The sequence below is a fragment of the Mesoplodon mirus genome (assembly GCF_964341445.2).
Source record: "Mesoplodon mirus genome assembly, chromosome: 15".
NCBI lineage: Eukaryota > Metazoa > Chordata > Mammalia > Artiodactyla > Ziphiidae > Mesoplodon > Mesoplodon mirus.
In genome coordinates this window covers 50,637,634-50,658,071 of record NC_138991.1, presented here as the reverse complement: position 1 = coordinate 50,658,071, position 20,438 = coordinate 50,637,634, and the positions used below count along the sequence as shown (strand labels likewise).

The window sequence follows — 20,438 nt, the reverse complement described above, 5'->3', positions numbered from 1 at the left end:
ATGCATTGGACACGGGTTGGAGCCCTGGCCCGGGAAGATCCCACATGCCGCGGAACAACTAAGCCCGTGTGCCACAACTACTGAGCCTGTGCTCTAGAGCCCGCGAGCCAAAACGACTGAGCCCGTGTGCCACAACCACTGAAGCCCGCTCACCTAGAGCCCATGCTCCACAACAAGAGAAGCCACCACCATGAGAAACCCAGGCACCACAACGAAGAGTAGCCTCCGCTCGCCGCGACTAGAGAAAGCCCGTGCGCAGCAACGAAGACCCAACTCAGCCAAAAAAAAAAAAAAGTATATAAAAAAAAGTATTGATCTTGATTACCAGGATTTTTGGCACCCCTTAAGTTTGCATCCCGGGCCAGGACCCTACTCTTGGCCCTGATGCAAATAGCACCGAATCTAGAAACTTCCCACACTTAATTTCATACTTACCCAGCATGGGCAAAAAGATGACTATATTCAAGATGTGAATGTTGGACAAGCAAGCTGAAAAAGAGAGAATTCTCTTCCCTGAGAGGAAGGGGCATTTATGATACTGTACTCCACTCCTTATTGGCTGTGTTTCCTGGCCAAGTTACTCAGCCTCTCTGTGCTTTCATGTCCTTCTCTGTAGAATAAGGATAATAATAACACCTATTACTAAGGCTATGATAGGGATTTAATGGGTTAACACCTGTCAAGTTCTCATAACAGCGTTTGGCATATATATATTTGTTGTTTTGTTATCATTGGTTTCAGTTTCTCTTTTCCTGTCTGCAAATCTGGAATAATAATACTTAGATTGTGTTATATAATGTTTGTTTAAATAGGCATTATAACAGGACTGTTATATTACAGGGATCTGAATTAGTCTGATGGAGAACTAAGTTTCTAGTCCCAAAGGTCGATCCAGAAAGGGGATTGTTTTTCTTCTAAACAAGGGAGGCTTGACACAGACCCAGAATCACAGAATGTGGATAAAGCTCAACCTGGCTTTACTGGCCCCTCCTGCCTTTCTGAGACCCAGTGGTAAAGAAAGGGGAGGATCCCCAGCCCTGGGGGGAGAGGGGGGCACTAAGGTTTATCATTTTTCCCTGCTCTGGGCAGGATTCTGAGCACATTGACAGTGGGAAGGGAAAGAGGAGGGATCTCCAGGAAGTGGGGTCCCTCCTTGGGTAGCAGAGTCACCCACTCCTCCCAGCAGGTCTCAGCAGGTACAGGAGCTGTGATGTGCACTTCGTGTTGGGTCCGGTTCTCCCAGAAAGGGGTCCTTGTTCTTCTGGGATGGGCTGGGGTGCTCCAGCCGGGCAGGAAGGCACAAGCAGCCTTCACCTCTCCTCTTCTCCTCCCACCTCTCTGCCTGCCCCTTGCTGATCAGTTCGCTGGCTGATCCACAGTGATTCTCAAACCTTGGTGCACAGAAGAATCACCTGGGAAACCCAATAAAAAGGCAGATTCCCAGGTCCCACCCCAGATGCACTGAATCAAAACTTCTGGGGATGGGACCTGAGTTAGGGTGGTTTTCCTGGGACTGACAGGTTCCCAGGACACGGAACTTCCAGGGCTAAAACTGAGAACATTCTGGGCAAACTAGGACAAGTTGGTCACCTGACAATCCACGGGTCCCCCATCTCCCTTAAGCTCCTGGGTAACTCTCCTGGACACCCAGCTTGATGCTCCCCGATACACACAGATCAGCGATGCTTTAAATGTTGGAGTTCCTTTACGCTCTATGCTTCACTCTCTTTTCCCTCCCTAGACTTGCACTGGTAGCCCTATAGCCACTTGTGGTTATTTACATTAAAGTTAATGAAAACTAAATAAAATTAAAAATTCAGTTCTTCAGTTGCACTAGCCACATTTTAAGTGCTCAATAGATACACGTGGCTAGTGGTGGCTATATTTGACAGTATAGTATAGAACAATTCCATCATCATAAAAAGTTCTACCTCATTTTATTGTGCTTCGCACATACTGCGTTTCTTACGAATTGAAGGTTTATGGCAACCCTGTGTCGAGCAAGTCTATTGGTGCCATTTTTCCAACAGCGTTTGCTCACTTTGTGTCTCTGTGTCACATTTTGGTAATTCTTGCTGTATTTAAAACTTTTTCATTGTTATTTTGTTATGGTGATCTGTGATCAGTGATCTTTGATGTTACGATTGCAAAAAGATTGAGACTTGCTTTCGGCTCAGATAACGGTTAGCATTTTTAGCAATAAAGTATTTTTAAACTAAGGTATGTACATTTCTTTTTTTAGACATAATACTATTGCACACTTAATAGACTACAGTCTATGTAAACATAACATTTATATGCACTGGGAAACCAAAAATTCACATGACTTACTTTATTGTGATATTCACTTGGTTGCAGTGGTCTGGAACCAAACTCACAGCATCTCCAATGTCTGCCTGTATTGGATGGCATTGCCCTAGATGATCTCCTCAAGGTCAGGGTTTCTCAACCCGGAAACTCCTGACATTTTTCGTCAGATAATTCTCTGTTGTGAGGGGCTATCCTGTACACTGTAGGATTTTTTTTTTAATTGGAGTATAATTGCTTTACAAAGTTGTGTTAGTTTCTGCTGTACAGTGAAGTGAATCAGCTATATGTATACATATATCCCCTCCCTACTGGACCTCCCTCTCCCCATCCCACCCATCTAGGTCGTCACAGAGCACCAAGCTGAGCTTCCTGTGCTATACAGCAGGTTCCCACTAGCTATCTATTTTACACATGGTAGTGTATTTATGTCAAACCTATTCTCCCAGTTCATTCCACCCTCCTCTCCCCCCACTGTGTCCACACGTCCATTCTCTACATCTGCCTTTCTATTCCTGCCCTGCAAATATGTTCATCTGTACCATTTTTCTAGATCCCACATATATGCGTTAATATACGATAGTTGTTTTTCTCTTTCTGACTTACTTCACTCTGTATGACAGTCTCTAGGTCCATACAAGTCTCTACAAATGACCCAATTTCATTCCTTTTTATGGCTGAGTAGTATTCCATTGTATGTATGTACCACATCTTCTTTATCCATTTGTCTGTTGATGGACAGTTAGGCTGTTTCTATGTCCTGGCTATTGTAAATAGTACTGCAATGAACATTGGGGTGCATGTGTCTTTTTGAATTATGGTTTTCTCAGGGTATATGCCCAGTAGTGGGATTGCTGGGTCGTATGGTAGTTCTATTTCTAGGTTTTAAGGACCTCCATACTGTTCTCCACAGTGTCTGTATCAATTTATATTCCCACCAACAGTGCAAGAGGGGTTCCCTTTTCTCTGCACCCTCTCCAGCAATTACTGTTTGTAGATTTTTTGATGATACCCATTCTGACTGGTGTGAGGTGATACCTCATTGTAGTTTTGATTTGCATTTCTCTAATAATTAGTGATGTTGAGCATCTTTTCATGTGCCTCTTGGCCATCTGTATGCACTGTAGGATGTTTAGCAGCATCTCTGGCCTTTACCTAATAGATGCCAATATCGCACCCCTCGCCCCAGATTTGACAACTGAAAATGCCTCCAGACTTCGTGAAATGTGCTATGGGAGGGCAAAATTGCTGTGATTGATGATTCCTGCCCTAGACTGTGGCTTCCACCAATCTCTTTCTAAAGTAGAGTAAAAAGCACTCACACCCTGCACTTCAAACTGAACATCGTCACCTGAATGCATACGCTATCTGGCAATTCAGTTGCATCAGCCAGCTTACATCTAAGGCCTGTGGGTTTCATCTATTTTGGGGGCAATCTTATATACAAGAAAGAAAGTCTTGATATAAAGTGTCATTCGTGTGAGGAGGGGTTAGGGTTATGGTAAAGATGAGACTGTTGGGAAGCGTTTGGTCCAGAGAATTCCCACCAAGAAAGGAGAGACGTAAAAGAGGAGGTATCAGCTAGTGTAATGAGACTTGAAGGGCTTCAAAACATCCATATAGGGACTTCCCTGGTGGCGTAGTGGTTAAGAATCTGCCTGCCAATGCAGGGGACACAGGTTGGAGCCCTGGTCTGCGAATATACCACATGCCGCAGAACAATTAAGCCCGTGTGCCACAACTACTGAGCCTGCGCTCTAGAGCCCATGTGCCGCAATTACTGAAGCCCGCACACCTAGAGCCCATGCTCCGCAACAAGAGAAGCCACTGCAGTGAGAAGCCTACACACCGCAACAAAGAGAAGCCCCCGCTCACCGCAACTAGAGAAAGCCCGCGCGCAGCAACAAAAACCCAACGCAGCCATAAATAAATAAATAAATAAATTTATTTTTTAAAGTATATAAAATCATCCCACTCTTTTTCTTTAAATTTCCTCATGGAGATTAATTGGTGACATTTGCCAAATCTATCACCCCAAGTTTCCCAAGTCTTATTTTAAAAATATATTAGAACTCATCTTCATTTTGTGTTATAAGAGGCATCGGCTACCTCACTGCTAAATGCAGCCCATTAGACCATTCTCTGGATAGATTTTTGCCATGTCAAGGTGATGCCCTTCGTAAGATTAAAATTCACATTTATTTTCTAGTCTTTGACACTTTCTCATGTGCTTAACAAGCTAAAAATCTTATATTCTTTTGGCATTCATAAAATATGATGATCGTTCCTCGGAAATTGTGTCTTGAAAAGTTAGTAAATTCCTTGTTGAAGGGAAAACATGAAAAAAGACAAAATGTACCCATTTTGTTATATTTATATTTCCCCTTCTATTCATAGCAAACCAGACCTTATTTTCTGAGGGATCCGATGTGTGGCATTGAATGTGCCTGAGTCAAAGGCAGAAACGGTCTCTGAGAAGCCTCATGGGACGCGTGCTGACAAATGTTTAGTTCTGGGAAGATGTTGTTAAAGTGATTGGGTGATTGAAGGTTTTGCCCTCACATGCTTTAAAGAGACTGATTTCCTTGTCTTTATTTCCTTGTTCTGAGCTTTCCCCGCAGAAAAAAGGATTCTAAAGCATTTGTTTACAGTGGCTTCCATGATGACAGCCAAAGTAATCATTAAGCTAACATGACCAGCCCAGAGAGAACAACAAGGCAATTGTGAGCAAACAAAATCTACGTCTCTGCTGAAACGTGGATGTGTGTGAGTGCATGGCCTGATGCCTGGGCAACGGCTCCCAGACGTGTGGTGGCCTTGGTTGTTTGTGTGGGAATTGCCTTTCCAAGATCAGGTGCCTGAAAGGAATCAAAGCTTCTAGAACTGCAATTATGAGGGCTTGGCTCAAATGAGATGCCTGGGAATGAGTGCTGTCTTTTTTCTAAATTCCTTTTCCTTCCCTTTCAGGAATTCTTAGAATTACAACTGGTATTTCGTGCGTGTGTTGGGGGGACGGAGAGAGTATGTAATTATATTATTGTATAATGTCCACTGTTTCCCCAAATTTAGTCATTTGCATTCCACCTTCATAATTGTTGCCCCTTTTCTTACCGTGAATACTATTATTTATCTGTTCTTTTTAACCTAAAAGATTTATTTTAAAAGGAAACATTATTGTAAATGGAAAACTTCTATCACTTGCTTATAGATATAGATAAACATTATTGTAAATGGAAAACTTCTATCACTTGCTTATAGTGACTATATATTTATAGACATATATACATACAGGGAAAACCAAACCCTGTTATTAAATTCTAACTAGATTATGAAAGAAGCCAGTCTCAAAGGACTACATTCTGTGTGATTCCATTTATATGCCATTTGGAAAAAGGCAAAACTAAAGGGATGGAGAACAGATCCTTGTTAGACTGAGGATGGGAGGAGGGGTGATTACAGGGAGTGGCCCAAGGGAGTTTTGGGGGTGACGGAACTGTCTGTATCCTGATTGCGGTGGTGGTTATGCAAGTGTTCAAATTCATAGAACTGTATCCCCCAAATATGTTACTGTATGTTAATTTAAAAATGAAATTGTTAAATTCTAGTCGTAAGTTGTGGCCTCATGAAGGTTCTGAGCTTGGAGTGTTGCTCTCTCCTGGTTGAAAAAGAGACTGTGGCCAATTCAGAGAGGTGTTGAAGAACTATTAGCACTAATTGAGATGACATGGTTGTTAACTTGAATTACTGAACAGGAAATAAAAAGGAAGGAACTGTCACTGGGAGATTTCTTGTTATTTTCCACGAGGAAATTTATCTTTTCAAGAATCCCTGCACTGGGACTTCCTTGACGGTCCAGTGGTTAAGACTTATCGGGGAACTAAGATCCCACGTGCTGTGAAGCACAGGCACCGCACACACACACACACACACACACACACACACACACAAGAATGCCTGCGCAGATCTGAAACCGTCAATTTCTAAATGGGATGTGTTTGGGCCCAAAATGATGGAGCTAGGCATAAGAAGTGCTGCTCTGGGCTTCCCTGGTGGCGCGGTGGTTAAGAGTCCGCCTGCCAATGCAGGGCACATGGGCTCATGACCTGGTCTGGGAAGATCCCACATGCCACGGAGCGACTGAGCCCGTGAGCCATGGCCGCTGAGCCTGCGTGTCCGGAGCCTGTGCTCCGCAATGGGAGAGGCCACAACAGTGAGAGGCCCACGTATCGCAAAAAAAAAAAAAAAAAAAAAGAAGTGCTGCTCTGAGTGAAAGCTCCCCCACTCCCCACTCCCCCAGGGTGGCCCAGAGGGATCACAGTTAGATTTGTTTACCCTCCCACTGGCTGAGGGTAGCTGCCACCAAGATGGGCTCCAGGCAATGCATGAGATGAATGAGAACTTTGTGAGACAACATTCATTCATTCATTCAACAAATATTGAGTATCTCCTGTGTGCCAGGCATGGTACTAGATCCTGGGGATATAGCGAGCAAAACAGAACAACTCCTGCCCTCACAGAACTTTCAGTCTAGTGGAAGACACATTTTGAACAATAAGTGCATAAAATTAATATATAATTACAAATTGGTAAGTCCTGTGGGAAAAGGGGCAGGATGCTATGAGAGAGACTCAAGGAGAACTATATGGATGGGGTGAAATAAAGGGAGCCTCTCTGTGAAAGCGGCATTTAAGCTGACACCTTAAGAATGAGGAGTTAGCCAGGCCAAGAGTGGAGGGAAAAGCATTCTAGGCAGAGGGAACAGCATGTACAAAGGTCATGACCCAGGACAGGCCAGCGTGTTTAGTACAGGGCTTGGCAAAATTCGCTCCGCAGTTCAAATGCAACCCCTCCAACTGAGAATGGTTTTTATAGTTTTAAATTATAGAAAAAAATCAAAAGAAGAATAATAGTTCATGGCACATGAAACAATTCAGATTTTGGTGTCCATAAATTGGAACAACAATTTTGTGTTGTCTTGGGCTACTTTTGTGGCACAATGGCAGAGTTGAGTAGTTGCTACAGAGACCATATGGCCTGCAAATCTTAAAAAATTACCATCTGGTTCTTCACAGAAGAAGGGTCGACAGGATTCAGAGAATGATGGACAAGGGGAGAGGTAGGCAGGGGCCAGTTCATGGAATACTTTTCAGACGGTTGGGATGGAGGTGGGGGAATTATTGAGTCTTTTTTTTAAACTGTGCCCTGTGGTCTAGTTTTTCTGGAGCCCCTGGGAGGTGCATTCCTCTGGATAAACGGGGGAATCATCTTCGATTTCTTTTACCCCGCTAGGTTTTGCTCTCCTTTGCTCCTTGGCACCCTGGTAGAGGAGGTAGGTTGAAAGTATCGCATTTTCCATTGTTCTTTGTCAAGGGCAGGTATGATTGGAAGTGCATTTAGGGCTGTTGGTTTTTCAATTTCTTTTTATTGCTTTGATGAATATTATGTTGAACGTTTAATGATTTTATTGTGCTAGTTTTGAGGCTTTAAGTAAGTGGCACAGTACACTTTTTTGTAGCTAATTTTGATTTGTTTTACAGCTTCTGTAGCTTACTTGGGGATTAGGAAGAAAAACATTCACACAGTCAGCTTATTCCAGCTTTTACTCTTCCCCTTGTCCCCAGACACAGTGCTTTAGTGTTTTACTCTTTTTAAAACCTGGTTTTCATTTTAAAATGACTGTGATTTGGAAAAATTCTGTCTCCTTTCTTCATTTGTTTTTGTATTTACAATTCTTTTTAAAAATTGTGGTAAAATACATGACATTAAATTTACCATCTTAACCATTTTTAAGTGTACAGTTCAGTAGTGTAAGTACATTCACGTTGTTATACAACCAGTCCTAGAACTTTTTCATCTTGCAAAACTGAAACTCTATACCCATTCAGCAACAACTAACAAATCCCCATTTCTGTCTCCCCTCTGCCCTTGGCAACCACCATTCTGCTTTCTGTTTGGCTACTCTAGATGCCTCATATAACTGGAATCAACCATACAACATTTGTCTTTTTGTAACTCGCCTATTTCACTTGGCATAATATTCTTAACGTTCATCCCTGCTGTAGCAGGTGTCAGAATTTCTCTCCTTTTTAAGGCCGAATAATATTCCACTGTGTGGCTGTACCCCATTTTGTTTATCCATTCATCTATTGATGGACACGGGTTGCTCCCACTTTTGGCTCTTGTGCATAAAGCTGCTATGAATATGGGTGTACATATATCTCTTTGAGAGCCTGCTTTAATTCTTTTGGGGATATACTCAGAAGTGGGACTGCTGAATCACATGGTCGTTCTATTTTTAATTTTTTGAGGCGCTGCCATACTGTTTTCCATGGCAGCTGCTCCATTTTACATTCCTACCAACAGTGTACAGGGTTGCAGTTTCTCCACATCTTTACCAACACATGCTATTTTCTGCTTTTTTTGGATAGTGGCCATCCTAATGGATATGAGGTGATATCTCATTGTGGTTTTGTATGATTAATGATGTTGAGCATCTTTTCATCTACTTGTTGGATATCTGTATATCTCCTGGAGAAATGACTATGCAAGTCCTTTAGCTATTTTTAAATCTGGTTATTTGTATTTGTGTGTGTGTGTTGTTGAGTTGTAGTTCTTCATATATTCTGGATATTAATTCCTACTCAGATATATGATTTGCAGTTATTTTCTCCCATTCCACAGGTTGTCTCCTTACTCTTCCGATTCTCCTTTGATGCACAGAAGTTTTAAATTTTGATGTAGTCCAATTTGTCTATTTTTACTTTGGTTGCCTGTGCTTTTGGTGTGGAATCAAGAAATCATTGCCAATCCAAGGTCATGAATCTTTCCCCCTGTTTTCTTCTAAGAGTTTTATAGTTTTAGGTCTTAGCTTTCGGTCTTTTGGATCCATTTTGAGTTACTTTTTGTATATGGTATAAGGTAGGAGTCCAGCTTCATTCTCTGGCATGTAGATATCCAGTTTTCCCAACACCATTTGTTGAAAAGGCTGTCCTTTCCTTGTAGAATGGTTTTGGCTTCCTTGTTGAAAATCATTTGACCCTATATGCAAGGGTTAATTTCTGGACTCTCTGTTCCATTGGTCTGTTTGTCTTTATACCAATTCTTGCCTCCTTTTATCCAGCTTGTTTATTGTTTTTCTTTCTGCAAAGAAGGTTTCTTTTTACATGAATCAGAATTGTGTTGTTTTTATTTTCTATCTTAAGTAGGAGAAAAACCTCTGCCCCTATTTCCCTTTCTGCTTGAGTAATCTTCATTGATTGTTCAAGATATGTCAGTGGTTAAATAAGTAAATTAAAAAGTGAGGGAGTCAGTCTAGGTGGGAGACGGTCAAGTGTAGTCGTTAAGAAACTTACATGCAAATTCCTGTCCCTGCTTACTGTCCGTGAGAACTCAGAGAAGTTACTGACTCCTGAGCCTCAACTTGCTTATCCGTAAAATGAGAGCATAAAGAGTCCCCACGCCAAAACGAGTGGAGATTGAGCGAGGGTATGCATGTTCTGCTCACGCTGCCTGATTCCGAGTAGGCAGGTGTTATTACGTCTCAGAAGTACATCCATTTCACTTCCTAACTTAGGTTTCGCTTTCATCCAAAATGTCCACTTCTTTCTCTTTAATGAAAAGGTCTCACCTCTTTTCTCTTTCTTTTTCTTTCTTTTTTTTTCCCTGTAAATTTTTCTTTATATTGTGGACTTGGAGAGTTGGAAAACCCCTTTTAGATCTCCCGTGTTAATCTCAGTTTAACTCAGCCATTCTCAAATGCAGGGGTGGGGTGGGGGAAGAGGGCTGATTTTGTTCTCAGTAGACTTCGGCGATGCAGGCCGAAGGTAACACAGACTGGATGGCTTAACAGAAATTTAGTGTCTCACAGTCCTGCAGGCTGGAAGTCTGAAATCAAGGTGTCGGCAGGGTAATGGTCCCTCTGATGCCTGTAGGGGAAGGATCCTTACTTGCCTCTTCCAACTTCTGGTAATCCTTGGCCTGTGGCAGGATAACTGCAATCTTCTCATGGCATCTTCCCAGTGTCTCTTCACTCCTCCCATGTGCATGTCTGCATCCAAAGTTCTGTTGCTAATAAGGACAACAGTCATATTGGACTAGGGCTGCCTTAATGACCTCATTGTAACTTGATTACCTGTTTAAAGATCTTATATCCTAATGAGGTCATATTCTGAGATACCAGAGGTTAAGGACTTCTGGACATAATTCAACCCCTAACAGTGGTCAAAATATAAACAATATGAAATGGAAAGTCACCCACCAAGTTCATGATAGTGCTGGTTTCCAGAGAGAGAAGGGGTGGGGTGGAGGTGGGAAACTGGGCTGGGGGGAGGCTTGAGAGCTTCTGCTCTACCAGTCATGTTTTATTTCCTTGAGAAAATAAACACAAATCTCAAATTAATATGAAAAAGATTAGTATTTGGTAATGTTTGTTCTTTTATTCTCCATACTTTACTGTCATCCATTTTTAAAAAGTCATTAAGAGGAGGGGACTTCCCTGCCCGTCCAGTGGTTAAGACTCCGAGCTTCCAATTCAGGGGGCATGGGTTCAATCCCTGGTTGGGGAACTAAGATCCCACATGATGTGCAGTGTGGCCCCCCAAAATTTTTTTTAATAAAAATAAAAGCCATTAAGAAGAAAGAAAACAAGAAGGCATTGAGCCAGTGTGTCCCTCCTGCATAGGTGGCTGAGGGGTGCAGTGTGACACCATCCCTTGTGGGAGTCAAGTCCTCTGTCATCTGATTTTCAGGACGTGTGGCCTGCAGTCAGCAGCTGGGAATTTTCAGACTTCAGACTCGCATCAGAGACTATAACCTTCTGAAAATCATTGGCAATCCAGCTTCTATCAAAAGTCGATGGGAGAGACTTCCCTGGTGGCACAGTGGTTAAGAGTCCACCTGCCAATTCAGGGGACATGGGTTCGAGCCCTGGTCCAGGAAGATCCCACTTGCCGCAGAGCAACTAAGCCCGTGTGCCACAATTACTGAGCCTGAACTCTAGAGCCCACGAGCCACAGCTACTGAGCCCATGAGCCACAACTACTGTAGCCCATGCGCCTAGAGCCCGTGCTCCACAACAAGAGAAGCCACCGCAATGAGAATACTGCACACCGCAACGAAGACCCAATGCAGCCAAAAATAAATTAATTAATTAATAAAAAGAAAAAAAAGACGACGGGAGAGAAAACCCACACCCATCCAACACTGGTCCCAACAGCATCTGCAGACCAAGTCAGTTTGTGCAAAGTTTGCATCTGTTTGAGACAAAATGAGAAAAACAAGGAGAGAGAGGTAAGCTTTTAAGAAGGTTAATCTATTCAATTAAATGGACTGCTATTCCTTTTGAGATTGGGACCCTCTCCTTTTAAAAAATATCTGTAAAATGTCTTAGGAAATAACTGTGATAGTAGGTTGTGGTAGCTGTTGTTGCTTTTAATGTCCATATTTAGCAAAATAAAATGTACCAACCCCCCAAAAAAGAACAATTAAAAAAAATTGGCTGCTCTAGGGGGCTTCCCTGGTGGTGCAGTAGTTAGGAATCCACCTGCCAATGCAGGGGACATGGGTTTGAGCCCTGGTCCAGGAAGATCCCACATGCTGCGGAGCAACTAAGCCCGTGCGCCACAACTACTGAGCCCGCATGCCACAACTACTGAAGCCCGCTCGCCTAGAGCTGGTGCTCTGCAACAGAAGAAGCCACCACAATGAGAAGCCCACACACCGCAACGAAGAGTAGCCCCGGCTCGCTGCAGCTAGAGAAAGCCTGCGCGCAGCAACAAAGACCCAATGCAGTTAAAAATAAGAAATAAAAAAAAAAAATTTAGCTAGTCTATTTTAAATCAAATGGATGGTGGCTCATTGGAGCTAGTTAAGAATTTCTGTAGACTCACTTTGATAACTTGGACTGTGAATCTTAACTATGTATGTATCTTATACCACTTATAAACACGGTGATTTCATTTAGGTTGAAAGGTTGTCTTGTGTTGGCACAGCAAAGTTCACCCCTTTACAAGATAAAACATACAGCTGAAATTAGAATTTGTGGCCTCACTTTGCCTCTTATGGGGTGATGTCCTGCATTTGGTGGTGGTTAGGTTAGTTTTTACAAGGCCCTGGCTTCTCTCTCCTTGTCTTTCTGGTAATAACTGGCCTCAATTAGCAAAATTAACCTTGCGTAGTTCACAGATGCCTGGCCATGATTCTCACCTGGGCCTGGGGCAGGGGACGGGAAAAGGAAATTAGAAAGAAGAACCATACAAAGCCGGCCATCGCCAGCCATCGTCTGCTGGTACCTGGAGATTGGGAACATTCTTTTTCATAGCTCCATGATATACCATTATGCAGATGTGCTGTCACTGATTTGGTCTGTCCCTTTTTGATGGGTTTTTGGATTGTTTCCAGTTTTTTCTCATTACACATAAAGCTTGGCCTGACAACCCTTAATGACTCCATGTCACTGTTTTGTGAGGTCATTTTGGTGGCTGCAGAACAAAGCTTGTGGGTGGCTTGCCTTGGATTATGATGGTTTAAGTCTGGGAGAGCTGAGAGACAGCACAGATCCAGATAAATAGCCTGAACGTGACCTCATCAAGAGTCTAGGATGAAAAAAAAAAAAAAAGAGTCTAGGATGTAATTTCCTAGACTAGGAATGTAATGTTCCCCTGAACATTCCTGGACTAGCTGAATGACAAATGCAAGTTTGTTTGGATCACCCATTCAAACCAGGAGCCTTGCATGGTCAAATAGGGAGTCTACAATTAACAGATTCAGATGGCATATAATGCTTGAGAATGTGATTGAAAACCATTGAAACAGTGAAATGGAAAACCCTAAATGAATGTCAAAAGGAGGACTCAGAACAGATGGTTCAATGACACTTATTGGGAAGATACTAGAAAAATGAAATTTAGAGGCAAAAAAATATATAGTATCCTGTATAAACATAGCCAATATTTTATAACTATAAATGCAGTATAACCTTTAAAAATTGTGAATCACGGGCTTCCCTGGTGGCGCAGTGGTTGGGAGTCCGCCTGCCGATGCAGGGGACACGGGTTCATGCCCCGGTCTGGGAAGATCCCACATGCCGCGGAGCGGCTGGGCCCGTGAGCCATGGCCGCTGGGCCTGCGCGTCCGGAGCCTGTGCTCCGCAACAGGAGAGGCCACAACGGTGAGAGGCCCGCGTACCGCAAAAAGAAAAAAAAAAAAAAAAAAAAAAAATTGTGAATCACTATATTGTACACCTGTAACATACAATATTGTATATCAAATATACTTCAATTTAAAAAAGAAAAAAATATATAGTATCCTCTTTGTGCATTTTCCAAGGCACAAAGTGGAAATTTTCCTTTGAAAGGGCAGGATATTTGTTCGTCTAATAGTTAATACGAAACTATGAGTAAGGTTCTCAGAAGACCACTCCCATTTCATTTGACCATCAGCACAAGACTATTTCCTTGTAGTTATTTCCTCCTCCCTCTTCTCTCCAATCACTGTCTGTGGGCTTAGCTTTTTGTTTGTTTAGGAATTTGTCCCAGTAGATGGTAGCGGTTAGAGCACCATTTGTTCCTGGTCTGTGAAAAAGACATGCACTATACAAGCTCCTGTCAAATGACTTCAGTAGAACAGAGAACTGTACCAACAGACTTGAAACTCATTGTTGGCTGATCACATATAGGTCTCTTTCAGTCTGGGCTAATAAGAAGCTCACAGCAAAATTTAATTCTCAGTTACAGTCACTATGTCAACCTCCGAATTCGGTAGAATTACTTCTCCCTCTACTTTATTATAAAGCACCTTCTATTCTTAAATCATGCCCTTGTTGAGTGCCTGACATTTTTTTAAAAAATTGAAGTATAGTTGATTTACAATGTTGTGTTAGTTTCTGGTGTACAGCAAAGTGATTCAGTTCCATATATATGTGTGTGTGTGTGTATATATATATATATATATATATATATACATATATATACACACACATATATTTTCAGATTCTTTTCCACTATAGTTTATTACAAGATATTAATATAGTTCCCTGTGCTATACAGTAGGACCTTGTCGTTTATCTATCTTATATATAGTAGTTTGTCTCTGCTAATACCAAACCCCTAATTTATCCCTCCCCTCACCTTTCCCCTTTGGTAACCATAAGTTTGTTTATATGTCTGTGAGTCTGCTTCTCTTTTGCAAATAAGTTCATTTGTATCATTTTTTTAGATTCCATATATAAGTCACATCATATTTGTCTTTCTCTGTCTGACTTACTTCTCTTAGTATGATAATCTCTAAGTCCATCCATGTTGCTGCAAATGCAGTGCCTGACTTTTATTGTCCACCAACCCTTATCTCTTGTGGAAGCTGCCAAGTTTACGTTATACATAAATTGAAATAGTGGTAAATAATAGTTTCTGTTCAGCGAATGCTTCCTTGGTGACAGCTATTTATGTGCCTCATATTTTTCACTCCTTACAACTCTATGAGGCATTATTAGTGTTGGATGGATGAGGAAACAGACCCAGAGAGGTTAAATGGTTTGCCTGAGTCCACACCACCAGCGGATGGAAACAAACCCAGTTATACCTAATGCCAAGGGCTGGATTCCTAACCATTTCATTTTACAGCATCACATAACAGACGATTCAGTTCAGATAATGTGTCGTGTTCTCACCTAGTTTTTGCTTTCATCCACTCAGATTTTCTGTGATATACATGTGAGAAAATTGGCAATGTTTGTCAGCCAGAACCATTAATTTTTTTTCAACTGGTATAACAGAAAGAAATAGAAGGGAAAATAGGTTTCCTGTTATGGCTTCTGGATTAGGTCTTTTTCATTTTCTTTTTCTTTTTAAAGGTAAGAAGTTATATATTTATAGAGAGGTACATAGTTCTTAAGTGTACTTGATGTATTTTCACATACAGCTTCACACACACACATGCCGCCATGTAACCACCACCCCGATCAAGATGAGAACATTTCCAGAACCCCAGAGGCTCACTCCCGTTGTTTCCCATCTCCTCCCTTCCCCAAGGTGATCTCTGTTCTGACTTCTAGCACCATTAATTAGTTTTCCTGTTCTTGAACTTTGTATGAATGTTATACAATCTGTACTCTTTTGCATCTGACTTTCAGTCATCACTGCCTCTGTGAGATGCATTCATGTCATTGCATGTCACAGAAGTTCAGTCTTTGTTACTACTGTGTAGTATTTCATTGTATGAATATGTCACAAATTACTTACTTACTCTGCTGTTGGGTTGTTTCCAATTTCTGGCACTTATATAAGAAAAGCAGCTATGAGCACTCTCATTGCCTTTTGGTGGACATACTTATTTCTCTTAGGCTGGTATTGTACCAGGTTTCATTTTCTTGCATTTAGTAGGCATCATTTAGCTTGTTAGATGTAATAGCTAAGGTTTTAGTAGGCTATGGAAATCCTAGACCATATATATATATATTTCTAGTCTTACAATATAAGTAAATGAACAGGTTCATTTTCCATGTTATGAAAAATAAGCTGCAATAAAGCCCAGCACTTTGTCTTTATAGCACTCAGTTTGTGCAGTTGTTTCTTTTTGTAAAACTCAGCATATTAGTTGAAATTCTCTTTCATTTGTGTATGACAGAAAACCAACTCAAACCAACTTAAGTCAAAAAGGGAATGTAATGACTCGAGTATCCAGTGGCTGGCTGCCTTCAGGCATGGCTGGATTCAGGTGCTTAAACAGTGTCATAACATTTGATCCTTCTTTCTGTTTATCTCTTGGTTCTGCTCTGGTCCCTGTTGGTACCACTCTCAGGCAGGCCTTCTCCCCTGGTGACCTCTGGCTGCTTCAGGCTTATAACTTCCTAACTCCAAGTCCAGCCAAAAGAGAGAACTTCTCTCTTTCAACATTTCTGACAAAACTCCCAGAATTGAGTCTCACTGGCTCCAACCCAATCACTGTGGCCAAGAAGCAAATAATTCTGATTGGGTCACACGTCTACACCTGGCTGACATGGATTGAGAGGAAAATGTTGCCACAAAAGAGAGAAGTGGATGTTGGGTAGGGACAAAATAATGAAAAAGTGACTTCTGCTATACTGAGAAATATGGAATTGAGTTGGCAAATAAACATTCTAAGGGTATAAGTCACGGCAGAAGGTTAATTCTTTAGCTCCGATTACTCAACAAAAAGTCTAACCCTTCTCGTTCACATAGAGATAAACCTGTAAACATTGGCTGAACTTTAAAAATGGTCTACTTCCTTCTTTCAAAAGCATCGCCATTTATCTAATCATGCTGACTCAAACTGTGGAACTATTTTTTGTCTTTTCTTTTCCTTAACTCTCACCCTTCCCATATCAGGTCAGTCCACTATCCTATTAATTCTTTCTTTAAATTTTCTCCCCTACTTATTTTCTTTGCTGTTCTGACTGACACTACACCAGAAGTTCCAGGCTTATATTCTATCTCCAAAGCAACTTAGTGAAATAAGAGCACATCTTTCCCAGTTAGTCCGTCAAGGTCCTGGAAGACTGACTTGGGTTATGTGCCCATTCCTGAACAAAACCCTGTGGCCAGGGGTATGGTGGACACTGATTGGCCAGACCTGGTCATGTGACCATCCTTGGAGTCAGGAATGCAATCAGCCTTTCCTGAATCTCCCGGACCATGAGCAGATGCCCAGAGGAAAATCAGGGCATTGATGCCAAAAGAAGGCGAAATGGGTAAAAGGCAAGTAAAAACAACAGATAGTTCACTTAGAAATTAAAACTCCATCACTTCTGATTTGAAAGTATGCTGTGTCTATAGATTACAGCTCATAGAACTCATAAAACCATATTTTCAAACTGGAGGGGATGGTGGTGCTTGTCTCCTTACCCAAGCCCTCTAGTTACCATTAACCATTCTTCCTTTGTGCGCTCATAGTAATTTATGCTTTGAACCCAAGAACAAGTGCAATCAAAGTGCTCAATAAGTCCTTGTTTCTTCCAATCTTTTGGTTCGTTGCTCCCCTCCCCAGCAGAAGGTATTGGTCAGGATATAAGTTTGGCCAAAAGTATCAGATCCAAAAAACTGTGGTTTACACAAGATAATGGTTTATTTCTTTCTTTACATAAAAGCCCAAGCTGATATTGGGCACTGATCTGTGAAATCATCAACAAGCCAGGCTGTTTTGCTGCTCTCCCTAGGGTGGGTGCTGCCTGTGTGTGCATGGCCAAGGAGCGCCCCATCATTTCCACAGTCCAGTTCACGGGAAGTGAGAAGACTGAGAAAGGGAGGAGTACTCCTTCCCTTTAACAGCACAACCTGGAAGTTGTGTATATCACTTCTGCTCACATCTTGTTGACCACTCTCATGGCTGTACCTAGATGCACAGGAGGCTGGGAAACATAGTCTTTATTTTGGGCAGCTGTGTACCCAACTATGAGAGAAAAAAGAACAGATACTGGAAAATAACCATCAATCTTTGCAGGGACGAAGGGGAAAAAAATTCTGACCTTTCCTTCCTTTTTGTTTTTCAGATAAAGAAAGAGATCCCTGAATGACTGCAGAGGCAGGAACATTTTAATACTCCACGGTAAACATGTCTGCCTACAGGAATAATGCTTATGAGGAGGATCCAGATTATCCTGACTATTATGGGTCTCAGAACCACGCTCGGGGGTATTTGAAAACTCAGTATTATCCAGATTCGCCAGGTCCTCTGAACAACTTGGATGACCCCAGCACCAGGAGCAACCCATACTCTGCAGACTCCAGAACAAGTCCATACTATCCTGAGTCTCTAGCAGAACCAGATTATCCTGGATCTTGGAGTAATCCATACTACCCTGTCACCAGGAGCAATCCATACTCTGCAGGGTCCAGAAGTCCAGACAATTCCAAATCTTTGGCAGAGCCAGATTATACTGGATCTTGGAGCAATCCATATCACCCAGGCTCATCCAGAGAGCCAGACTACTTTGAATCTCAACGAAATCCTGATTTTGCAGGTTCCAAAGGCAGTGGAAACTATGCAGGCTCCAGAACAAATCCAGATTATCTTGACTCCTTGGGAGAACCAGACTACCCTGGAGCTCAGGGAAACTCTAACTATTCTGGCCCCGGAGCCAATTCCAACCATCCAGACTCCAGAAGGAATCCAGAATATGCTGGTTCCAGAATCAGTCCATACATAGACACTCTGGGAGAGCCTGATTATCCAGATGCTGAGAATCAATCTAACTCTCCAAACTTTTTGGGGGAACCAGACTATCCTGGCGCTGAGGACTATCGGAATTCTACAAAGATCTGGGGGGAGCCTGATTACCCAGGTGCTGAGAATGGTCATGATTATGGCTCTTCAGAGAACCCGGAAATGACCAGGGAGTAAGTGCCGGAATCTCCCTCCACTGGGGATGGAGGCTAGATCATTAAGTCAATTGAACTTGGTTGGCGATGTTTGGGATAAGGACACGTATGATTATTTCCATGACATGAATTTATGGTGAAACTTTCATGCCTACCTGTATACCGCACCTGGTCCTTGGACTCTCAGCCTGAGGCTTCAAGCCCTTACCTGAACATCATCTTTCATCACTTCTTGCTCAAATAACATCCTTCCCAGTCTCCTATTTCTTCTTGTCTAATCCCTGCAAGACATTTAGATCCCCACTGTTTTGACACTGCTACTTCGCCAATGAGGTTAGGATTAAGATGATAGTTATGAACCCAAACATTTTAACCAGAATTATATCAACAGGAAGGCATTTTAATCAAGAAAGTCTTTTGAAGATCTAACTCCATGAAATCCATTCAACTCCTCAATTTTTTTATACAAGATGATTGAGCCACTCCTGATTTTTTTCCACTTTCATCTTTATTTTACTGAAATTATTGTCAGAATTGATCACTTTTCATGTTTAGAGTAGATTTGGCTCATTGATCTTCTGCATTGTTGTTTTCATCAAGTTTTATTAATTAGTTTTCACCGTGGTTGGTATTCCTCTAAGGAGGTTTTTTTTTTTTTTTTTTAAGTCCAATTTTTCCTGGTTCAGATTTGATAGATCTAAATTTTGTCAAAAAGATTTTAATATTCCATCAATTTTGGTCATTGACAAATTTTACTAGGTACGGTTTGGGTCACTGAGGGTTAGTCTTGGGTGACAGTTTTGCCAAACTTCGTTTTTCCTGAGTTAAATTTCTTAATGTTCATGTTGCCAACAAGATGTGATTCTTTATTTATTTTTCAGGTTATTCTTAACCTATAACAAACTTACCATGTGAATTTTCAACGAATACAAGTTTTATTTTTATGTACTATTTCTACTAGTAATATTTATGAATTCAACAAAGACTAATGGCTTTTATTTACCTCTAGGAACAAGGATATGGGATCTGGTTGCACAGTGAGGTCAAATGCCTACAGGAATAATGCTAAATACAACCTAAATAGGTGGATTAATAGGACCATGTCAAAATGTCCTCCTTGGTCTTATCCCCCACTGCCTGGCTCATCGTTAAAAATATACCTTTGGGAGTCCGCCTGCCGATGCAGGGGACGCGGGTTCGTGCCCCGGTCCGGGAAGATCCCACATGCCGCGGAGCGGCTGGGTCGGTGAGCCATGGCCAATGAGCCTGCGCGTCCGGAGCCTGTGCTCCGCAACGGGAGAGGCCACAACAGTGAGAGGCCTGTGTACCGCAAAAAAAATAAATAAATAAATAAATAAATAAATATATATATATATATATATATATATATACACACACACATACCTTTGGGGCTTCCCTGGTGGCGCAGTGGTTGAGAGTCTGCCCGCTGATGCAAGGAACATGGGTTCGTGCCCCGGTCCGGGAAGATCCCACATGCAGCGGAGCGGCTGGGCCCGTCAGCCATGGCCACTGAGTCTGCGCGTTCGGAGCCTGTGCTCCGCAACGGGAGAGGCCACAACAGTGAGAGGCCCGCGTACCGCAAAAAAAAAAAAAAAAAAAAAAAAAAAAAAAAAAATATATATATATATATATATATATATATATATATATACACACCTTTGACTTTGTCACTCCCTTGTTTCTCATCTTCCATTGTTCTTCATAACCTTTGGGAGAAAGACTACACCACTTCACTTGTGAGAACATTTAAGAATGAGGATGCGCTGAGCTAATGTAAGA

At 41.9% G+C, this 20,438-nt stretch overlaps 1 protein-coding gene across 2 annotated transcripts in view; it reads left to right on the top strand.

Annotated features, from left to right (window-relative positions):
• Positions 1–20,438, top strand: part of TMC5 (transmembrane channel like 5) — a 67,666-nt gene that overhangs the window by 6,362 nt on the left and 40,866 nt on the right. For both annotated transcript variants that reach the window (XM_082645878.1, XM_082645877.1), the window contains exon 2: positions 17,810–18,656. In XM_082645878.1, the coding sequence (XP_082502004.1) occupies positions 17,872–18,656 (785 nt within the window). In that variant the 5' untranslated portion in view covers positions 17,810–17,871. The remainder of the gene's footprint in view (positions 1–17,809; positions 18,657–20,438) is intronic.